General features: G+C 43.4%; 1 protein-coding gene across 2 annotated transcripts in view; it reads right to left on the reverse strand.

Annotated features, from left to right (window-relative positions):
* Positions 1 to 21440, reverse strand: part of STS (steroid sulfatase) — a 107958-nt gene that overhangs the window by 60334 nt on the left and 26184 nt on the right. For both annotated transcript variants that reach the window (XM_066619356.1, XM_066619357.1), the window contains 3 exons: positions 17011 to 17132; positions 14052 to 14174; positions 12020 to 12443 (listed from right to left, as the gene is read on the reverse strand). In XM_066619356.1, the coding sequence (XP_066475453.1) occupies positions 12020 to 12443; positions 14052 to 14174; positions 17011 to 17132 (669 nt within the window). The remainder of the gene's footprint in view (positions 1 to 12019; positions 12444 to 14051; positions 14175 to 17010; positions 17133 to 21440) is intronic.

The following is a 21440-nucleotide window of genomic DNA, read 5'->3' on the forward strand; positions in this document are numbered from 1 at the left end:
TAGAAAATCAGAGATGGCTATTTTTCTTACACCAAAGTCCTTTTGGGGGGCAGGGATCATGATTGACTACCTCTTCTGTGACCTTGAAAATGGAATGGCACATCAGCTTGTAAGTGGGAGGGAGATTTGACGACAACAGTTAAAGTCCTGTTTTATTAACTGGAGCACTTCAGCAAACAGCTCCTTTGAAAATTTACTGCCATTCTCTACTACACAATTTACTGAGACAGACCTTCCTCTCTCCACACATCTACTGTTTTATTTGTTGAAAAGACAATAAAGCAAATGTGGTGCTTACATAAAGAAGACATCATACCAATTCACGTGACAATGAAACCTTAGAAGCAAGTTTAGTATACATGCAATTCTTCTTGACAGCAGTTAAACGAGGGCCCAATCTTATCCAATTTTGGGTCAATGGGGTGTGCGCTGCATCATTTGGTGGGGAGGTAGTCATGGAGGCCTCCTCAAGGTAAGGGAACATTTGTTCCCTTACCTTGGGGCTGCATTATGCCTGCACCGGCGCTGGAAAGTTGGATAGGATTGGGCCCTGAGTCTTTAATCCCCTTTTAAAGTTGTTATCCTCTTAAAAACAGGTCCTGATTCAATTTCAGTTGCACTGAGAGTGTAAGAAGACTTTACACAAAATGAGTGTCCAAGTTTGGCCTTCATTTTTCACTAGGGACATGCAAAAACTTGTAGAGTGATTTCTCAGATATATCAGCATGCTCAAGCTGCATACCGATAGAATTAATGTCCATTTCTCAGTGCAGTAAATCACACCTGTACAATAGGCATGCATAATTCTATTACAGGTTTTTGAAAGCTTCATACATTTCATACTGTGTTACTTAGGGCGCAATCCTAACCCACTTTCCAGCACCGATTTAAGGGCAATGCAGCTCCGAGGTAAGGGAACAAATGTTCCCTTACTTTGAGGAGGCCTCTGTGAGTGCCACCCACCCATGCATCCATTGGCACAACTATGCCAGTGCTGGAAAGTTGGTAAGGATTTGGGCCTTAGCGTCATAACTGAACATCTGAATTAGCCTTGTACTGAGTCAGACCAGTGCATCTCACTCTCAGCCCAATCCTATCCTCCACCAGTCCATGGCATGTAGCACCACTGACAGAGCACAACACTACACACTATGGCAGGGTAGGTGTGACTAATATTATTGACTCACATGGCTGCTTGAGCCTCTCTCTCAGCTTGATGATATTCTTTCTAACTTTCACAGATGAAAGGGACATAGGGACAAGGTGTATTATTTGCCACACACTTATTCCCAGATTGAACCGCTTTCGTGCCTGCTATCAGTTAAATTGATTACATATGGTAAAAACTTAACATTTGGAGACTGATAGAACTTCCCTGTTTAGGTTCTGCAAAACAGGACAGGCCTAGTTGAATCAGGACAGTTACCAATAACTCAAATATACTCTGAGACAAAATATGCATTATGTTTAGAGCATTATTAGAGAATACATGTTTGTGGCTTTCTTTTTCTAAACAGGAGTTATATGAGGGGGCAAAACGGAATCGGATGGATCAAGACCATAGCATGGAGAGGGCTGTAACTTTAGCTGCACCAATGGAAATTATTCTCCTGCATTGACACACAGGAATTTAAACAGGATCGGACTGTTATACTTTAGTGACAGAACAACTGGTAGCCTCTGGAGGGACCAGGTGAAATCCACAGGTCCCAAAGCCATGGATACAAAGGGTCAAGCTGTACCTGTGTGACTCATGCCACCAAGAATTGTCTCTGTATTCTAATGCCAGATCTTTTATAAACTGTGACACCTCCGTCAGGGATGTATCCTTGCTCCTTTATTATTTAATTTATTTTTATCTGATTTACCTTCTTTTCTTTCTTCTTCTATTCATTCTACTCTGGTTTTAAATGGGGTCCCTGTTTCTACTCTTTTATATGCAGATGATGCAGTATTATTATCTCTAACTAAATCTGGACTTCGCTGCATCTTAGCTACATTTCAGGAGTATTGTAAACTAAATGATCTAACAATTAATTCAAACAAGACCCAAATTATGGTATTTTCTCGCACTTGGTCTCCTATAACATGGACGATAGGCCCTAATATATACAAACCAGTCTTATAAATATTTGGGTCTTATATTTCATTATAAACTCTCCTGGTCTTTTCATAAGAAAGCTATCACTTCGTCTCTCTCTCCCCAACTCAAAGCAATTTCAAAATTTTTTTATAATGAAGGTAACCAGTATGTCCCTGCTGCTATTCAGGTTTTTCAGTCTAAAATTCTCTCCCATTTGTTTTACGGTGCCCCAATATGGATTAAAGTAATCAACAAGGATATCGATCAGATTGCAGCATCTTTTTTTCGTAGAATTCTAGGGATCCCAAATTCAATTCGTGTTTCCACAATTATTTTAGAATTAGGTATACATCTTCCAACAACCACAGCCTGGTTACTTACTTTTAAATTTTGGCTTAAACTGTGTTTAAATTCTCATTCTGGGTCCCTTTTATACAATTTGTTAAGAGACTCTTATTTTTTTTCTTGGTTTCATTTGATAAACAACAAACTTGCTTCTCTTGATCTTCCATTAGAATCCCTGGCAGATATGAGTCTTTCTAAAGCATATTCACTGATAAAAGGCAAGCTTTTATCATCCGAATTCAATTATCTAAGTAATAACCTTAATCCTACTTGTTCTCCTCTTTCTTTTGGTTTGGCCCCATCTTTCGATCATGCCCCTAATTTTTTCTATACATTAACCAACCCGTTACATAGACGAGCCTTTATGTTAGCTCGTTTTAACATTTTCCCTTCGGCAGTCCATTCTGGCCGCTTTTTTAATATTCCACGGGAGAAAAGGCTCTGTCCCTTCTGTCATGAGTCTCCTGATTTTTTGTCTCACATTCTCTTTTTTTGTCCAGTACACCTTGATATTCGTAACCATTACCTTACTTCTTGGATTTCCTCTGATCTTACCCCTTCTGATATTACTCTTTCCAAGTTCATGAGTGATGTTTGTGTTTCTCTGACTGCAGCTATGGCTGGTTATTTATCTGAGATTCTTAAAGTAACGTTGTCAGAATTTAAATAACTTGATATCCTGCTTTTAATTGTCCAGTTTTTTTATGCAAATTGCTGTGTCAATTGTATATTTTAATTGCAAACCGTGTTGACATGCCAATAAAGGTTTCAGAACAAAAAAAAAAACAACTGTGACACCAGAGAGTGACTTCATTAATTTATAAATGTCCTGGGACCATTAAATGCTACTGCAATCTATCTAGTTTGCAAATTGATAGGCAATCAACCATCTGAGCTCAGCATTTGTAGATATGTTACTTTGTGAATATAAAACTTTTGCCTCTTCTTTGATATTATATTAGCCAAAAAGAGTTTGATGCTGCTTTAAGACAACAGTTGGTAGTGCTCACATTTTATAGCTTTAAGTGCAACATATAGAAATGGCATTTAAAATTTGACAAAATTTAAATATGAGTGTAAAAATGGGGAAAAAAAAAGTGTCAAGACAAATAAAGCCTGGGTTTTCTGATTGATTCAAATATAGAGTAAAAATGAGAAGAACTTGGCTCATTCAAAATTTATATTTTTTAAAAAAAAATAAATTGTAGATCTTAGTTTGCAATCCTATGCAAACTTACTTGCGAGTAAGTTTCATTAAACACAGTGATATTTATTTCTAAGTACACATGCATAAGATTGCACTGCCAGTTATCTGTTCCTATACAGAGTAATTTTTATATGCCTTCAAACAGCTACATACATTTGGTCTTTAGTTTTTTATTCCCATTTTACAGCCTTAAATCTACAGATACAGAGCCTCAGACAATGATAGATGTGTTATTTTCTACGAGGCTATTAATAGTCTTTGCCATGCTCAAAAAAAGTACAGAAAAACACATCTTTCTGTATTGCTCTCAACAAGTACATTTTTCTCAGAATGAAATCTATCCACCAATACAAAAAACTCAGTAGTACTGCAAATTGGAGTTGAATTTACATAGTAAGTAAGCCATCATTAAAAAAATCATGGTGGGGGGGCGGGGGGAATTTCACAGAATCAAACAACTAACAGCCCAATCCTGATCTGCCTGGTGTGTGGGGCTGCCACAGCGCTGAAAATGGCTACCAAGGCATCCAGTGTGCTCCAGGAAGCCACCCCCACCTCCTCAAGAGAACTTTCCGCCCCCTTCCCCTGAGTAAGGAAACTAGCCCTGCAATTGGACTACTTGATTCTGTGGCAGCTCTGGAGTTGCTGCAGAATCAAAGAGTTCCATGTCAGGGAATAGCCCAAACAAGGAGCTCAGGATCTGGTGTAGCTGAGCTCCACTGGTCCCGCCCTGCTCCCTCCCCCTGGAACACCTCCCCCCTGTCCTCTCCCCACCTCCCCCCACCCCAGAACACCTCCTCCCCAACTCCTCTCACGCCCCATCTGTCTCTCTGCCACCCAGTGGTTCGGCGACCGCGGAGCAGCAGAGAACTGGCTTTCCACTCATGCTGAGTCTTGCAAACATGCCTTATGGCACATTTGTGACAGTGTGCGCCAGCGCTAATCCGTTGCGCAGAGCTCAGGATTGGCTCTTAATCTGCACATCCCATAGGTTTGTGTTGCATGACTAACAGGACCTACACGTCACAGAGCAAATTCTTTTTGAAACAGAATTATTTTCAAAAGTGGTTTTGAAAGGTGAGATCCCAAAATCCCATGGGGTGAGCCCAAGCAAAAGTAATTGTTTGGATCCAGAAAATCATCATTATCAGCAACATAACCACCATCACAAGAGCTTGAGGTATATTGTATTGGCAACCTTCAGTCTCGAAAGACTATGGTATCGCGCTCTGAAAGGTGGTTCTGGCACAGCGTCTAGTGTGGCTGAAAAGGCCAATCCGGGAGTGACAATCCCTTCCACACCGGGAGCAAGTGCAGTCTGTCCCTGGTCTGTCTCCCTGGCTATGGGCCTTCCTTCTTTGCCTCTTAGCCTCAGACTGTTGGCAAAGTGTCTCTTCAAACTGGGAAAGGCCATGCTGCACAGCCTGCCTCCAAGCGGGCCGCTCAGAGGCCAGGGTTTCCCACTTGTTGAGGTCCATCCCTAAGGCCTTCAGATCCCTCTTGCAGATGTCCTTGTATCGCAGCTGTGGTCTACCTGTAGGGCGCTTTCCTTGCACGAGTTCTCCATAGAGGAGATCCTTTGGGATCCGGCCATCATCCATTCTCACGACATGACCAAGCCAACGCAGGCGTCTCTGTTTCAGCAGTGAATACATGCTAGGGATTCCAGCACGTTCCAGGACTGTGTTGTTTGGAACTTTGTCCTGCCAGGTGATGCCGAGGATGCGTCGGAGGCAGCGCATGTGGAAAGCGCTCAGTTTCCTCTCCTGTTGTGAGTGAAGAGTCCATGACTCGCTGCAGTACAGAAGTGTACTCAGGACGCAAGCTCTGTAGACCTGGATCTTGGTATGTTCCGTCAGCTTCTTGTTGGACCAGACTCTCTTTGTGAGTCTGGAAAACGTGGTAGCTGCTTTACCGATGCGCCTGTTTAGCTCGGCATCGAGAGAATGAGTGTCGGAGATCGTTGAGCCAAGGTACACAAAGTCATGGACAACCTCCAGTTCATGCTCAGAGATTGTAATGCAGGGAGGTGAGTCCACATCCTGAACCATGACCTGTGTTTTCTTCAGGCTGATTGTCAGTCCAAAATCTTGGCAGGCCTTGCTAAAACGATCCATGAGCTGCTGGAGATCTTTGGCAGAGTGGGTAGTGACAGCTGCATCGTCGGCAAAGAGGAAGTCACGCAGACATTTCAGCTGGACTTTGGATTTTGCTCTCAGTCTGGAGAGGTTGAAGAGCTTTCCGTCTGATCTGGTCCGGAGATAGATGCCTTCTGTTGCAGTTCCAAAGGCCTGCTTCAGCAGGACAGCGAAGAAAATCCCAAACAAGGTTGGTGCAAGAACACAGCCCTGCTTCACTCCGCTTCGGATGTCAAAAGGGTCTGATGTGGAGCCATCGAAGACAACAGTGCCCTTCATGTCCTTGTGGAAGGATCTGATGATGCTGAGGAGCCTGGGTGGACATCCAATCTTGGGGAGAATCTTGAAGAGGCCGTCTCTGCTGACCAGGTCGAAAGCCTTTGTGAGATCTATGAAGGCTATAAAGAGTGGCTGTCGTTGTTCCCTGCATTTCTCCTGCAGTTGTCTAAGGGAGAATACCATATCAGTGGTGGACCTGTTGGCTCGGAATCCACACTGCGATTCTGGATAGACGCTCTCTGCAAGTACCTGGAGCCTCTTTAGTACAACTCGGGCAAACAGCTTTCCTACAACGCTAAGGAGAGAGATGCCGCGGTAGTTGTTGCAGTCACCCCTGTCACCTTTGTTCTTGTACAGCGTGATGATGTTTGCATCCCTCATGTCTTGAGGTACTCCACCTTCTCTCCAGCAGAGACAGAGGATTTCATGCAGCTCAGTGACGATGATCTCTTTGCAGCATTTTAGGACTTCAGCAGGGATGCTGTCTTTTCCAGGTGCCTTGCCAAAGGCAAGGGAGTCCAGGGCCACGTGAAGTTCTTCTAGGGTTGGTTCACTGTCAAGCTCTTCCAGCACAGGCAGGCACTCAATGTTGTTCAGTGCTTCTTCGGTGACTACATTTTCTCTGGAATATAGCTCAGAGTAGTGCTGCACCCAGCGTTCCATCTGCTGCGCCCGATCCTGGATGACCTCGCCTGTGGCAGACTTCAGAGGGGCAATTTTCTTCTGTGTTGGTCCTAGGGCCTGCTTGATACCATCATACATCCCCTTGATGTTGCCCGTGTCAGCTGCTATCTGTATCTCGGAACAGAGCTGGAGCCAGTAGTCGTTAGCACATCTCCTGGCAGTCTGTTGGACTTTGCTGCGAGCAGTTCGGAGGACCTGCAGGTTGCGCTCACTGGGACAGACCTTGTATGCTGCTTGAGCTCTCCTCTTTTCCTCAATGACTGGTGTCAACTCCTCAGAGTGGGCTTCAAACCAGTCTGCCGCCTTGTTGGTCTTCTTGCCGAATATGGACAAGGCGGTGTTGTAAACGGTATTCTTGAAATGTTCCCATCTGCTGGATGCGTTTGCGTCGGCCGGGCCTGGAAGAGATTCCTCAAGCGCTTGTGCAAATTCCTCCACTTTTCTCTGATCCCGGGTCTTGCTGGTATCAATGCGAGGTCTTCCTTCCTTTTTCGTGTGATACAGTCGCTTTGTTTGCAGTTTCACTCTGCTGCACACCAGGGAGTGGTCAGTGTCGCAGGCAGCACCATGATAACTGCGTGTGATCTTGATGCTGGGAAGGCTGGAGCGTCTGGTGAGGATCAGGTCGAGCTGGTGCCAGTGCTTTGATCTTGGATGTCTCCAAGAGACTCTATGTTGGGGCTTTGTGTTGAAGAATGTGTTGCTGACACAGAGACCGTGATGACAACAAAACTCTAGCAGGCGTTGGCCATTTTCGTTCATCCTCCCAGTGCCAAACTGACCTAAGCAAGTGGGCCATGAACTGTTATCAGCACCAACTCTAGCATTGAAATCGCCGAGGATGAACAATGGCTCTTTTACAGGGATTTTCTTGACAGTGGTGGCCAGGTCATCATAGAATTTGTCTTTGGCTTCTGCTGGAGACGACAGAGTCGGTGCATAAGCACTGATGAGAGTGATAGGTCCTGCTGATGACTGGAGCTGCAGGGACAAAATTCTTTCACTTCCCACAGTGGGTGGGATGATGGATTTCAGCAGGGTATTTCTGACCGCAAAGCCAACGCCATGTTCCCTGGTTTCGTTTGGTGGTTTTCCCTGCCAGAAAAATGAGAAATTTCTCTCCTTGACAGATCCGGAATCTGGCAGCCTAGTCTCTTGAAGGGCGACGATGTCCATCTGCAGTCTGCTCAGCTCCATGTCGATGACAGCTGTTTTGCGTGCGTCGTCTATTTCTTGCAGGTCATCAGAGAAGCCAGGTGTCATTGTCCTAACGTTCCAGGTGCCCAGCTTTAGGGCAGTAGTTTTCTGTTTTCTGTTGCATGGTGCAGAGTTGTCGATCCGCTTGTCGGTTTTCACCCTAAACCCCACGCACCCCATGAGGTTAACGGACCGTGGCGAGGCAACACCTTACTGGCTGGGGACTGCCCAGCTTAAGGCGGGCGGTAGCTGCCCAATGAGATGCAATGATCTCTCCCACCGTCGGAAGCAGCCCCTGGCGTCATGCTCTACGCCAATCGAGCAAAGACTTATAACCGGTAAACTGCTGCTTCCCGTGTTGTGCCGACGCCGTATGGCGAAGTTGGAGTGTCCTCTCCAGTGCGCGAAGCCTGGGTAAAGAAGGTATGGAGGATAGGCTGTTACCCATGCAGCAAATCCCCCCTCTCCACGTCGCTGGAATGGTCCAATGGAAAGGCAGAAGCCAATACGGTTGGTTCCAGCGGCGTCGCAGGAGTTGCCAGAACGTGACTGTGTTCAGCCATGAACTGCCTAAGGGACTCCGGCTCCTGATTTTGCCTCGAGGTTGACTCCTGAAGCCTTTTCCAGAACTGGATGTAGCCACAAGGCAGTGGAGGTTTGGGATCAGAGTTTCCTTCTCTTAGATGAGCTGCCTTCCTAGGCTGACGAGTCCCATCTACCCGGTGGCTGTTTAGTCGCCTCTTACGACAAGTACAGCCAAACTGAGGGCCTATTCTTGGCCCCCAGCCCCCAGGGGTATGAGGTATATATGAATCTAGATTTCTATCTCTTCGGTATGCATTATACAGGTTGCGCCTCTGGATCTGTGGGGAATCTGTTCTTGGACCCGTGCACAGCCTCCACAGCCCTCAGAAGGCCTCCAGAAGACCGAAAATTGGCACTTCCAATTTTCGGCCAAAAACCAGAAATGCCAATTTGGTCTTCCGGTGACCTCCAAGGGTGCATGGCCTCCCTGGCCCTCAGAAGGGCCTCTAAATGCGACCAGAGCACAGCCCCAGTCAGGTTTGAAGGACAGCAGATGTAGAGAACCATGGCTTAGAGACCTGTGGTAAGGTAAAACCTTCCCCTTGACTTGAGAATGGCTCCCTCTCTTGAGAGTTTTCGGCGAGGCCTGAAAACACTGTTGTTTAAACAAGCCTTCTGATTTCTGGCCTTCTTAACTTTTTAATACATCTTTTAGTTTTACAGGCTTGATTCCTCGGTGATCTGCTCTTTTACTCTTTTAATCTGACTAGTGTTTTTATGGCCTCTGTAGTGTGTTTTTAAATGTTTTTATCTGCTTGTATTAATGTTTTTAAAATCTGTTTTTTTAATATGTTGTTAGCTGCCCTGGGTCCCGTTAGGGAGAAGGGCGGGATAAAAATAAAGTTTTATTATTATTATTATTAAAACCATGGGACTAGAAAAGTTGGATAAACACACCCCCATCTGTATCCTTTATCAGAAACTGTGTGATCTCTTGACTTGCATAATTTGAATCCGAACTAAAAAAAACCCAGGATGAGCTTGTCAGAAAGGCTCACAGAATGCTGAAAAGCAAAATCTGTGTCAGTTTGCAAAATCTACTGTAGGGTGGGCATTCATTTTAGGAGAAGCAAAAACAAAAGAATGGGGTCTGTTTGGCTCATTTTTCATTCATGCAATTTATCCTCATTTTTATTTCATTCCATTCAAATTAAAACAAATGCCAAGGGTAACAAATGCCATATGCATCACTCATGCCATTTATTCTCATTCATTGACCTCATTTGTTTCTGGACCGTGTAGCATGGCTTAGTGGGACTTTTCTTTTTTTGGAAAACAACAACAACAAAAAACTGCTTTTAAAGAGTGAAAGAAGCATCAGTGTATCACCTTCTTCTTTTGGTAGTTGCCGTGTTTCCCTCCCATAATTCCTTGGATATTGCATTGGTCCAGGGCCTGGTGGGGTAGAGGAGATGGTGGCTACTGGCAAATCACTACACTACACTTTCAGAGAACTCTAAAAGCTTCACAAATCTTTGAAAGTGCTTAGCAAATATTTTCCATGATCCTCATTATGTTTTCTTCCTTTAATTTCACCAAAGCATTATTTGAGTTGATTTTCTCCAATATTAGTGATGTCACCCTAGCTTAGCAAAGAGATGACAAAACAACCAGAGCTTTTCACTAATTCCAATTAAGTTAGGATTCTCATATTTTCAGAATACACTGTAACAGGAGGTCATATATGCAAGAATACTCTGATAAAGCGTGGATGTCAAGTGCACTGACTGTAGTGTTAATTAAAGTAATTAGCACATTGGGGTTGTTGCCTTTTCACCATTAACAACATGTAAATTAAAATAAATGTGCCATGCAGATGATAAATAACAATTTCAGACTCATATGACTCACATAGCTGTTTGGTCTTCCTTTCTAGACAGGTGCCAACTTCAACATAATGAATTTCCACTGTGCAGAACTTTCAGCACCTAGTTCTGTAGAGAAGGCTACACAGTTTGGACCTACCAAGTCAAACACAGTCCACCAGCTTAGTACTGAGGCATACTTGAAGCTTAAAACCACTCAGATTTTTTAAGCATCCTGCAGACAAAACAATGACTAGTCTGGTCTTGTGCCTGTACCCCACTGGAAGAAAGAAATAGCTGGTATGGGTAGCAGAGGCCCAGGAGACCCAATGCTGCTGCTGCATTCCTGGGTCCAGTGGGACCTGAGAGTTCCTTTGGTGCCTTCTAGGCCAGGGGTGTCAAACGCATTTCATACAGCAGGCCAAACAGCATTCATAACACCTGCTGAGGGTCAGAAGTGATGTCACTAAGCAGGAAGTGATGTCATTAAACAGGTCATGACCAGAAATAAACATTTTTTTTTTTCACCTAACAATCCTCATGTCCTCACTCTCCTTTTCAGGTCAACCAACCTTCATCTTTCCCCTTCTCGTCTCTTCTAGCCTGGCCCCTTTTAATACTTCATAGTGAAACCACCTCATCACCATCACTGTTGGCTGCACCCTCCACCTCTCCTGGAACAGGCAGGTTGTCATGCAGCAAGATGGCATTTCTGCCCAAGGTCATTGTAAAATGTCATGACCCGCTGCCAATCTACATACATCAGAAATGAAGAGGGAGAATCCAACCACTTTTTCCCCTCATTTACACCCAGACTAAGAAAATGTTTTGATGGGTTCTTGCCATTGTGCAGGTGAGTGTAAGCTAACCATTCCATTGACTGGTCTCTATTCTTGATTGTTATTTCATTCATTATCAGCAGTCAATCTATGCCCAAATCTCTCTAGCCCAGCGGTTCCCAATCCAGCCAGGGGAGCCATGGAATCTTCATGGAGAAACCACTGCCCTATACAACTTATAGGATTGTAGCCCTAATGGGAAACCACGGCCAATGGCCTAGTAAGGTCAAAAAAGTCCAAAGTCAAAAAAGTTTGGGATCTTTTGCTTTAGCCCATCACTCTCCTCTACCCCACCCTTTTTTAATGCTATATCTCCCTCTTCCTTTTCCTATCCAGGGAATGGGAAGACCAGAGGCTGGCATATCACAGGTAAGGGGAAGGGGGAAGAAGCATATGAAATGTCTCAGGAGCCAGAACATCTAGGTCTGGCTCTGCAAAAATAAACTGAAACTTTGCAAAACAGGGCGCATAATATTATTGACTGGTGTAGATAAGTAGAGTTTTTGTCCAGTTAGCCTGATACATGATAAAGCTCAACATCTCAAGTATCTGCAAATAATTTTAACCTTTTGATTCAGTAAACTTTTTGGCAAATCACTTCAAACTGTTGTATACCTAAAATGCATCTTTGTACCAAGCAATGTAACTATACATTTGTCAGGATGCAGAATGCCTACAAATCCAGCTACATACCCTCATTCACATCTCTACACTTTGTTCCTTTACCTTTAAACACAAACAAAAAGAAGATACAGAAAAACAAATCATGTTTTGTTAACCTACCACATCATAGGTGGATTATGTGGAAGGAAGTCATCTGGATGAAATGCCAATATATTACAACTGAACACACCTACCTTTTTATGAACTGTGTAGCTTCTTCTGTAAACCTCTGGGTGAGGTTCTCATAACTCCAGGGTTGCTGTATAATACTGAGGTTTCTCATCAAGAAGCAGTTTAAATTTCGAAAGTTATAAAAGAAGAACAGCAAGAGTCCAAGTAACATGGCAGTCATTAAGAAGCAGCAGCCCAGTGGTCTGTGAGGAACTCTGAGAAGACCAACATAATGCAGAACTGCCAATGAGAGCGAAGCAACTCCTATGATCTGGAGGGCAGTAGGAACATACATTTTTATTCCACTGGCAAACACGCTTCCGTGGCCTGGTTTGCAATCTCTAACGTTGTTTACAGGGATCCCGTAGAAGTAATCAAAACCATGATTTAAGGGGTGGTGGCAGAAGTCATCACTGCGGTTGCAGTTGATCCCAAGATGCCACTTGCCTGGATGTAGAGAAACACATATTTCAGACAGCTACTTAAAATACAGGTATGTAGCCTGCCTGAAGAATAGCAAAACATCACTAAATTCAAATTCCTTTTTGGGCAAAATCTTCACTATTCAGTCAACAAATATTGTACATTCACAACCCATGTTTGACAAGCAGTTCAACTGCAGGTTGACTAAACTGTGTCTGCTTGACGCATCCCATTTTGAGCATGGTGTGTATGGGAGAGCTGGCCCAGACTCTCAGTGACATGTGACAAATGATTACTGGCTCAGTAAGTGCATAAACTAGACCAGTAATTAATAGATCACAGATGGCATGTCAGTAAAGATTGAAACTCAACATATGGTTTTGGTTACCTGATATTAAGAAAAGAGAAACAGAAGTTAGGTTTTTGTTTTTATTGTCCTCTTACTCATTAAAAATCACCTTTGATTGTAATGATCATTTTCTGACAACCTTCAGGGAGTCTCCCACTAACACCTATGATTACTTTTAAATTTTTAAGGGATTCAGACAAGCAACAACATTGAATCTGATGACATTACACCACTCCATCAATATCGTATCTCCAGTTTGGATGACAGCTTCAGTATTATGATAATAAATGTAAAACAGAAAGGTGAGTTACGAGCTACTCCCATAAATGGCTGAAAATGCAGAGGACTGTAATCATGAAATTAACAGTCTTAGGGAAAAAAATCCCACAAGGTACACACAAATCAGAACCCAAAGGCAATGTATTTACCTTTGGAGAGTTACACTACTTCTGTAATGGTAGAAAATATGAAGAATTTGTCTAATCCAGTGTTTCTCAAACTTTGAGGGAGCTTTACTCCCTCAGCAAGTCTTTGTGGGGGAGGGGCTAGGGCAGCTACATGATCCCCAGGATCGTGTCCCTATGGGGGGGCAAGGGGGATACTTTCCACTTACTTTATGTAGGCAGGGCTGCAGCAGGTCAGTAAAAGCGGGCACAAAGCACCTCCTGCAACATGGAATGCTTTGGACCCACTTTTACTGATGATTCCAAGCCTCAGGGAGCACTGCGCAGGGCTCGTCACACCTCTTGCAGCCTGCTGCAGCCCTATCTACATAAAGTGGCAAGCCCCCCCTTGCCCTCCATAGGGACGCGAACCTGGGGATCGCTTCCCTGCCTCTCCCCTTCCCCCATCCCTTGAAGGAATGGGGGAATCTGTACAGGAAATGGTGGGTCACAACCCACCAGTTTGAGAACCACTGGTCTTATCTATTAGGCTACAAATAGGAAAGAAACCTACTGTGATTCAGGCTAGTGAAGTTCAAAGCCTATACTGTAGTATGGCAGAATTTTTGGTTTTTCCACCCCATAGTTTCCAAAATTCATGGAAACTCCTCTCCTTTTAAGAGTTATGGGCATAACTGAGTGTGCATCTTGATATGCATCCAAAAGTAGCTGCAACCTATTGCTTTCAATCAAATGCCTATCCAGATGTGCAGCTCCCATGTTTAAACTTCCACCTAGCTTGTGCAATGAAGTTACTAGCTCTGCGTGGAAGCTGAAGTCCTCAATCAAGTTTCAACAGATGACACAGATACTAAACATATGCATGGGAATCAACCATACCTATAAGAGCTGCAGAATAGCCTTCCTGCTGCATAAGTTTTGCAAATGTTATTTCTTCAGTAGGGAGTCCTCCGGAAGAGGCAGAAAATAAGAAGACTCCAATCCGATACAAGCTAGCCATTCCTAAATGAAGCACAGATCATTTTGAAAGATGCGGGAAAATGGTTTTCTTTAACAGATAATATGACGCTTTAAAATGTAGCAACACTAGAACCTTATCAGGTCAGCCATGGTGGATGATGCACTGAATATTTCATTTCAGCTCCCTGAGATCATTCTGCAACTTTGGGTTAATGCGAAGGTGCAATCAAAACAAGTGGAAATGGCCTAGTGTGTCTCGATGTAACAGGCTGGCTAGAAACTGAGCAATGAATCAGGAAATCTGCTTTTCAAATCTCATTTCTGCCACAAATTCATTTGGGTGGCTTTAGAGCCACTCAACCTCTGACCTCACATCCCACTCTAATCTGCAAAATAGGGACATTGATAATTTAGTACTGATCTTTTTTATAGGACTGCTCTAGGGATAACAATAAATGTGAAATACTTTAGACACTCAAAAGTGCTATACAGATGCATTTTATTATGTTATTGTTGCTGTCGTCGTCGTCGTCACTAGATTTCAGAATCACGTTTATTGATATATACTTGTACTTTTGTACATCTTTTACACATGTAATTCCTCCCTTTTTGACTTCTAAACAAGAGTCACTTACTTAATGACAAGGCCTCACAGTTGTTTGGTTCCAGTGTGATATGCTGTTAGGTATAGGATTTGACCAAGGCCTATCCCTGCCTCACCTGAATACCCGTGGGAATATCATAACTGAAATTAGCCTTGGGGGATTAGTGATAGGGGTGGAAAAAACAACTGTTTTTTCCTTTACTCTAAACAGTCAGATCATAATAAAGAAGACGAGTGAAGTTTTAAAATCAGTTTCCAGAGACATGGAATAAGGTTGTTGGACCAGTATTAAATATTTCAGTAATGAATACAATTTAGTTGACCCTGGAATGCTTTGTTACACCTCTGAGGTTAAAAAAAGCTTCCTATATGGGATTATAAGGACCTTATTGAATACACTGTAGTGGCTGAGTGTTGCTGCAAAGCAAAGACCATTACACTTCGGGACATGAATGAGGAGCAGATTTTCAGAAGCTGAATGACAAAATAATTGGACTGATATAACTTCATAACAGAATGGAAATTGCAGAAACACTTCCTTTAATTATGGTAAGTGCACTCAATTAAAGAAACATATTTCTCTGTTTGGTAACGTATGATTTTAATAATACCAATCAGAAATCAGAGCAGTTTTCCTGAAATAAATTTTTCAGTTTTCCTTCCATTAGGAAGAAAGGAAGACAGAATTAGGGCACGATCCAAACTGCGCCTTATGCCAGCCCAAGTCCCTTGGGCCGGCCTAGGAGGGTCGCAAACGTGCTGAAAAGCATGTTTGCACCTCCTCAAGGGGAAGCCAGGCCAGCGCTCTGAGATGCGCCAGCCTGCGAAGGCTGACATAAGCCTCCACGCCGGCTTCCCCTTAGCCACTTGTGTCAGCCCGCCTGTGCCAACACAAGCGGAAAAGATAGGTGTGGGGGGTGGGGTTGGGGAGGAGGAGGGAGGGAGACGTTCCTGGGTGGGAGGAGGGTGGGCGATGGGCAGCCCTGGGGGGTGGGCTGGCAGGGAGCAGGAGATGGGGCTGGGATCCGGCAGTTATGCCAGATCCCAACCCCCATTCCTGGGGAGAACGGAGTGACTTCAAGTCACTCTGCTCTCCTCGGACTTGCGCCACCTCCAGAGGTGGTGCAAGTCCAAGGAAACCCATTGTGGCCAGCAGCCATTACCCAGGGGTACAGGGAAATGTTTCCCCTTACCTCTGGTTGAGCTGCTTCTGGCCACTATCCTGCGCTGGATACGGCACATGCCTCCTGGCTTCCAGCGCAGGTTAGGATTGCGCCCACAGTCAAATTAGCTGTAATAATATGTAACATTTACATAGTAATTTCTGGGTATGCAAAAGAGCTCTTTCACATGCATTATCTTGATGATATCCTTACAACAATCCTGTAAAGTAAGGTTTATTATTCCCATATTGCAGGTGGAGAGCTGAGACTTGTCTAATTGCCAAGTGAGTTCATGGCAAAGGTGAGAGTCAAACCAGAGTCCTGATCTGCTGTTCAGTCTGTTCGTCACTATGTTACGCCAGCTCTCATGTGTCTATTGAACTCTGTCCCTTACAGTTGGCCAAGTTGGTCTTCTCCAATTGCTGCCATTTTGGTTTCTGTTAAATTACTTAGAGCCAACTTAAAATAGTGTTCAGTCACAGGTAATTATCCAACTTAGTATACAATATAAGGGAAAAATACTCTAGTCTGTCAATCCCCTATGGCTGTGGTTCCTAAACCTTTTCAACTGGCAACTCTCTTGACCTACTGGGCCACTGGCTGTGGCTCCCATTAGAGCTACAATCCTCTTTACATTGTATAGGGTGGCATGTTTTTTGTGAAGATTTTGAGGTTCCCCTAACTGGTTTCCATGGCTCCCCAGGGAGCCACAGCTCACAGTTTGGGAACTACTGCACTATGGTCTGATGACAGCATGATATCTGCAGCAACACTTAGGCATAGTCCTTCATTTCAAAGAAAACAAAATCTCTATGATAGATGATTGATGAAGACACCAAATGAATTTAAACTACTTCAGCATCATTGACTTCAATACTTTTAGTTTAGCAACAGCTTAATATTTCTACAGAGACAAAAACGCTTGCACACAAAAAGTGCAAGGAGACAGAGGTCTGAATCTTTGTTGTAGCTTTATAACACATCTAATGAAATTACAGCATAATGATAACATTTACACAGCATAATGATAACACGAACATAAACATTGCAAAACATGGTCATTTAAATTACATTTACATATAATAATGCAAAATGCAGAAATATACCCTACCTGATCTGACAGGATACCGGCCTGTCAAGAAAGCTGCCCTACTTGGGGTGCACAGTGGCGAGGCTGCTATATGTTGAGTCAGTGTTGCTCCTCGTTTAGCCAACTTGTCAATATTAGGAGTTCTGCAGTTAAAAAAAAAAAAGACTAATATGTGAATGACTTTTGTAGTCTGCATAAGCCCTGTAGCCAGGAGAGCCCCCAGACTTACAGCATCTTTCTGAGCATACATAAGAACATAAGAACATAAGAACAGCCCCACTGGATACCTGCAAGCCAGACCCCAGCAGCAGGTGTCCATAATTCTACCCCCTTCTCCACAAAGGGTTCCAAATCATGTGTTTCTATCCAGAAGATAGATAATTGCCTATTCAGATAAATACTTTTACCATGGGTGGAACTACGATCGTGTTGGTGGAGGCAATTGTTGCCAGCAAACCTGAGAGCATAGTGGTGCATGGTTTGGTGACACACTCATGGGGAGGCATGGAGAGCTTCCTCATGAGTATGTCGCCAAACGATGGTTATGGCACATCTGTACAGGGCTACAGTAATGAAAAATTTCAGACTACTTACAAATGACAGTATGTTCTACTCTGGTTTATAACATACAGCAGCAGTGCTCAAAGTAGCGAACGCTGTGCAATGGAAAAGCTGTCCCTGTTCAGACCGTTTCTTTTCATTCTGCTCCAGTGCTGCGCAACATCCCCCTCGTTCTGGGGACAGGGATCCTCTGGGTAGTGACGTTGTCTGCCTGGCATCCCAGAATGCCGTGCAATAGGATGTCCAGGCAGACGCAACTGCCCAAAGTGTCCCTGTCCCCTGAACAGGGGGGACAGAGGGGGATGTTGCACAGCACTGGAGCAGAACAGAAAGGTCCACTCACAGCGTGGACGGATTCTGCCAAACCCTATATTTTGCTCTGAGGCCGGGGTTCAACCAGCCCTGACGTACAATATACACACCCCTTTGCAGAAAGGTTAGATGTAACAGGCCTATAACATGCAGCCCAATCCAATACTGAGGTATGTATGCCTAAGCTAACTGAAATCAATGTTCTTATGTGTGTCTAACTCTGCTTGAGAGTGCTATTTCAGGCTTACCATCCTTTTCCCTTTTTATATTTTAAATCAGCAAATGGAAATGGCCAAATACAAAACTCAAGGTGCTAATGTAAGATTGTGCATGTTATGCTCTACAGCCAGGGTGTCCAAACTTTTTGGCAGGAGGGCCACATCATCTCTCTGACAGTGTCAGGGGCCAGGAAAAAAAAAAAAAGAATTAATTTACATTTCAAATTTGAATATATTTATATAAATGAATATAATAGAAATTGAACTTATATGAATGAATGAAGATCTTGCAATAGCTCAAGGCCCATAAAAGGCCTTGCACAAAGCAAGGCCAGCCTTTCCTTTGCTGCCGCTGCTGCATCACAGACGTGAAACAGCAAGCAGTGGAGGGAGTCCTCATTCCACAGCTCGTGTGAGAGGTTGAACAGTGGGCCTTCATGCTGAGAGTAGTTGCGTCAAGCCAGTGAGGACTCCAGCAAGTCTCCGGAGGACCAGAGGCTCATTGGAGTGTGGGGGCTCCATTATGGGCCAGATTGGGAGTCCTCAAGGGCTGCAAGTGGCCCCAGGGCCAGGGTTTGGGCACCCCTGCCCTACAGTACGCTGCCTCAAGTAGGACTGCAATCTAAAGAATGTGTGTTTTGAAACAGCCTGCCAAACATATATCCCAGTCAACTGTGCTTGGAGTCTCCTTTGCCAAAATATAGCAGGAGAGGGATGGCTTTACTCAATTAATATAGAGAATATGGAGATATTTTCAAGCCTAGCAGGGTCAGGCTCTGGGTTATTAGGTTCTGAGACCTAGGAAGCCAACTGTCTACTCAAGTAAACCTGCAGCAGGTAAAGGGTCGAAAACAGGCAAGGAATAAGATCTAGAGCAGCAAACAAGGACCATAGGTGCTCAGTGGAAGTCTGAAGTAGTAAAGAATGACCAGAGGAACCAGAGACAGGGCAAGGAGAGATCAAGATCCAATGGAATAATTAGAAAACGGAAGCAGAAGCTGGGCAGAGTCTTACTCAGGTTAGGGTTTCTTTGAGGCAGGGCTTGACCGAACAGACTGACTTTTGGGGTCAGCTGACAAAATTCAGGAAGGCTGGCACTAAAACTTAGGTGGCGAACCTTGAACTGTAGAGTTCAATCTGCCAGCTTGTTGTCAGAACAAAACAGCCAAGTGCCAGAAGAGGTAAGCCTGACGGCCAAAGCCCTGATTCAAGAATACTAGCACCCTACAGATGATAAAGATAAAGGTATATGCTAAAGAAGAGAATTTCTGCCATCCTTGACAGCAATGATCAAAGCTTCCAAGAGCTTTTGTTTTCATACAACAATGCCTAATTCTAGCAGATTTCAGAGATCAATGAAGTGTTAGCTCATTTTTACACGATATTCTATAATATTCAATTCAGCAAGTCAACTTCATGAAACCCAACTTCAGCAGGTCTATCAGGCATTCTTTGTAAACTAATATAATACAATCATCATAAAAACATTTAAACAAATAGTACCCACATTTGCAATATTTTTAAAGGATTGTTATTTCTAAACTTCCAAGTGCTGGAAGACAGGCCAATCCATATATTCTGTTACTTCACTAGCAGGTATAGCAATTCTACTGTAGGGATCTGACCTTGAAATAGTTCCGAAGTTTCAGCTTGTACAAAATACCAGCATATCTCTGTTGCAAATGAGAGGAGACATGAACCTGTTCAATCAATATTGCAAGAAGCACACAAGATTCATCCTTCAAACCTCTTCATGTCCAAGGACTTAGGTATCTCACTATCTTTTCGACAATGAACCTGCTCACCTGCAACATATTATTTCATTTAAGGGAAGTCAAGTTATCTGTAGCTAGGTCACATATACCTTATTCATAGTTTTCTGGTGGTTAGGTAAAGCGTCTTTGGAAATATTTTGAATGTTGGGAATCGCTTTGGAACTGTCACTAAGTTTTATACTGTAAAATACGCTGGACTACATTTCATCTTTGCTCTTGTTTTCCTGTAGTTTGTTTTAAGGAATGTGATTTGTATTTCCTTGAAATGCTGGTTGGGTGGAATTTATAAACAGCCAAGTTCCTAATTGCTTCTAAATGACATTAATTCTAACCTTCTATTGCTTAATGAATGGTTTCAAAAATATGGCACATAGTATGAATGGTGACATTAACAGCTTTTATTTCCACTTTTGTGATAGTAAAACACATCAGGTATCCTATGAGAGGATCTGAAAACCTTTCATGTGGCATATGAGGTCAGAACATGAAATGACTGACAATGACTAATACACACCATTTTTGCAATGAACGAGTCACATCTCTTCTGTGTATGGTATAGAATTAATACTTTGTTTTAATGTACTTTTGTCTTGTGATTCAGTTACTATTGTTGTTATAGATGTATTGGGATAGATATAGTATATAATAGTTACTTTTCTGATTAAAAACTGTAAGCCACATTGAAGGTTTGCTTGGGGAGGGAGATGGTAGGGAATACATTTTTTATAAATATACATTAAAATTCTAATAAATAATATTGATTTTTTTCTGCTTCTCCAGGACTGTAAATTCACTTCGACTGAATTTGGTTTGTAAAGCACCTTTTTCCAGGAATAAATTTATCCAAAAGTTTATTTCGTTTTTCATGAAGCACATGAACCATCCCGGAAGAGGAATCTGATTTATTTCTCAATACATACATAAAGAATCCTTGACTACATAATGTGTAGAAAGGAAACAGCAGATGCAGACAAAGGTGAGCAGGCAAGTGTAGAGGGAGGCACCAGAAGTAGCAGGAAAAGCAGGTGCCTGAGAAGACTGCCTTAGGGTTCAATCCCATCCAACTTTCCACCGCCGATGTAGCTGTGCCAACAGAGTATGTGCTGCATCTGTAGTGGGGGAGGCAGTCACAGAGGTCTTCTCAAGGTAAGGGAACATTTGTTCCTTTACCTCCTGCCTGTACTGCTGCTGCATGAGTGCTGGAAAGTTGGATAGGACTGGGCCCTCACTGTCTGCCTCCTAGATGGTTAGCCCAGCCCACGGCAGTAGTAGTCTGGATATGATGAGAAACAGTTGGCAGAGGAAAGGAGGTTTAACTCTTCCTCACCAGTTGCTTTTCCCTTATAACTTCTCCCTGCTTTTAACCAATTTTGGTTCTAGACACATTTTTACAAAGTGGTTGTAAACCTGGCAAGGTAATTTTTTATCCCCCTCCCTTACCCATTGCTTTTCCTCTGTAAATTATCCTCTCAGGTAAGAGAATTGTCTCACAGAGAGACAGAAGGATTCTCTGTTATTTGCAGAGAAACAGGAACCAATGATTGCACTGAACACATAAAGGCAGCCTCTCTGAGTAGGCATGTGT

The sequence above is a fragment of the Tiliqua scincoides genome, chromosome 3 (genome assembly GCF_035046505.1).
Source record: "Tiliqua scincoides isolate rTilSci1 chromosome 3, rTilSci1.hap2, whole genome shotgun sequence".
Taxonomy (NCBI): domain Eukaryota; kingdom Metazoa; phylum Chordata; class Lepidosauria; order Squamata; family Scincidae; genus Tiliqua; species Tiliqua scincoides.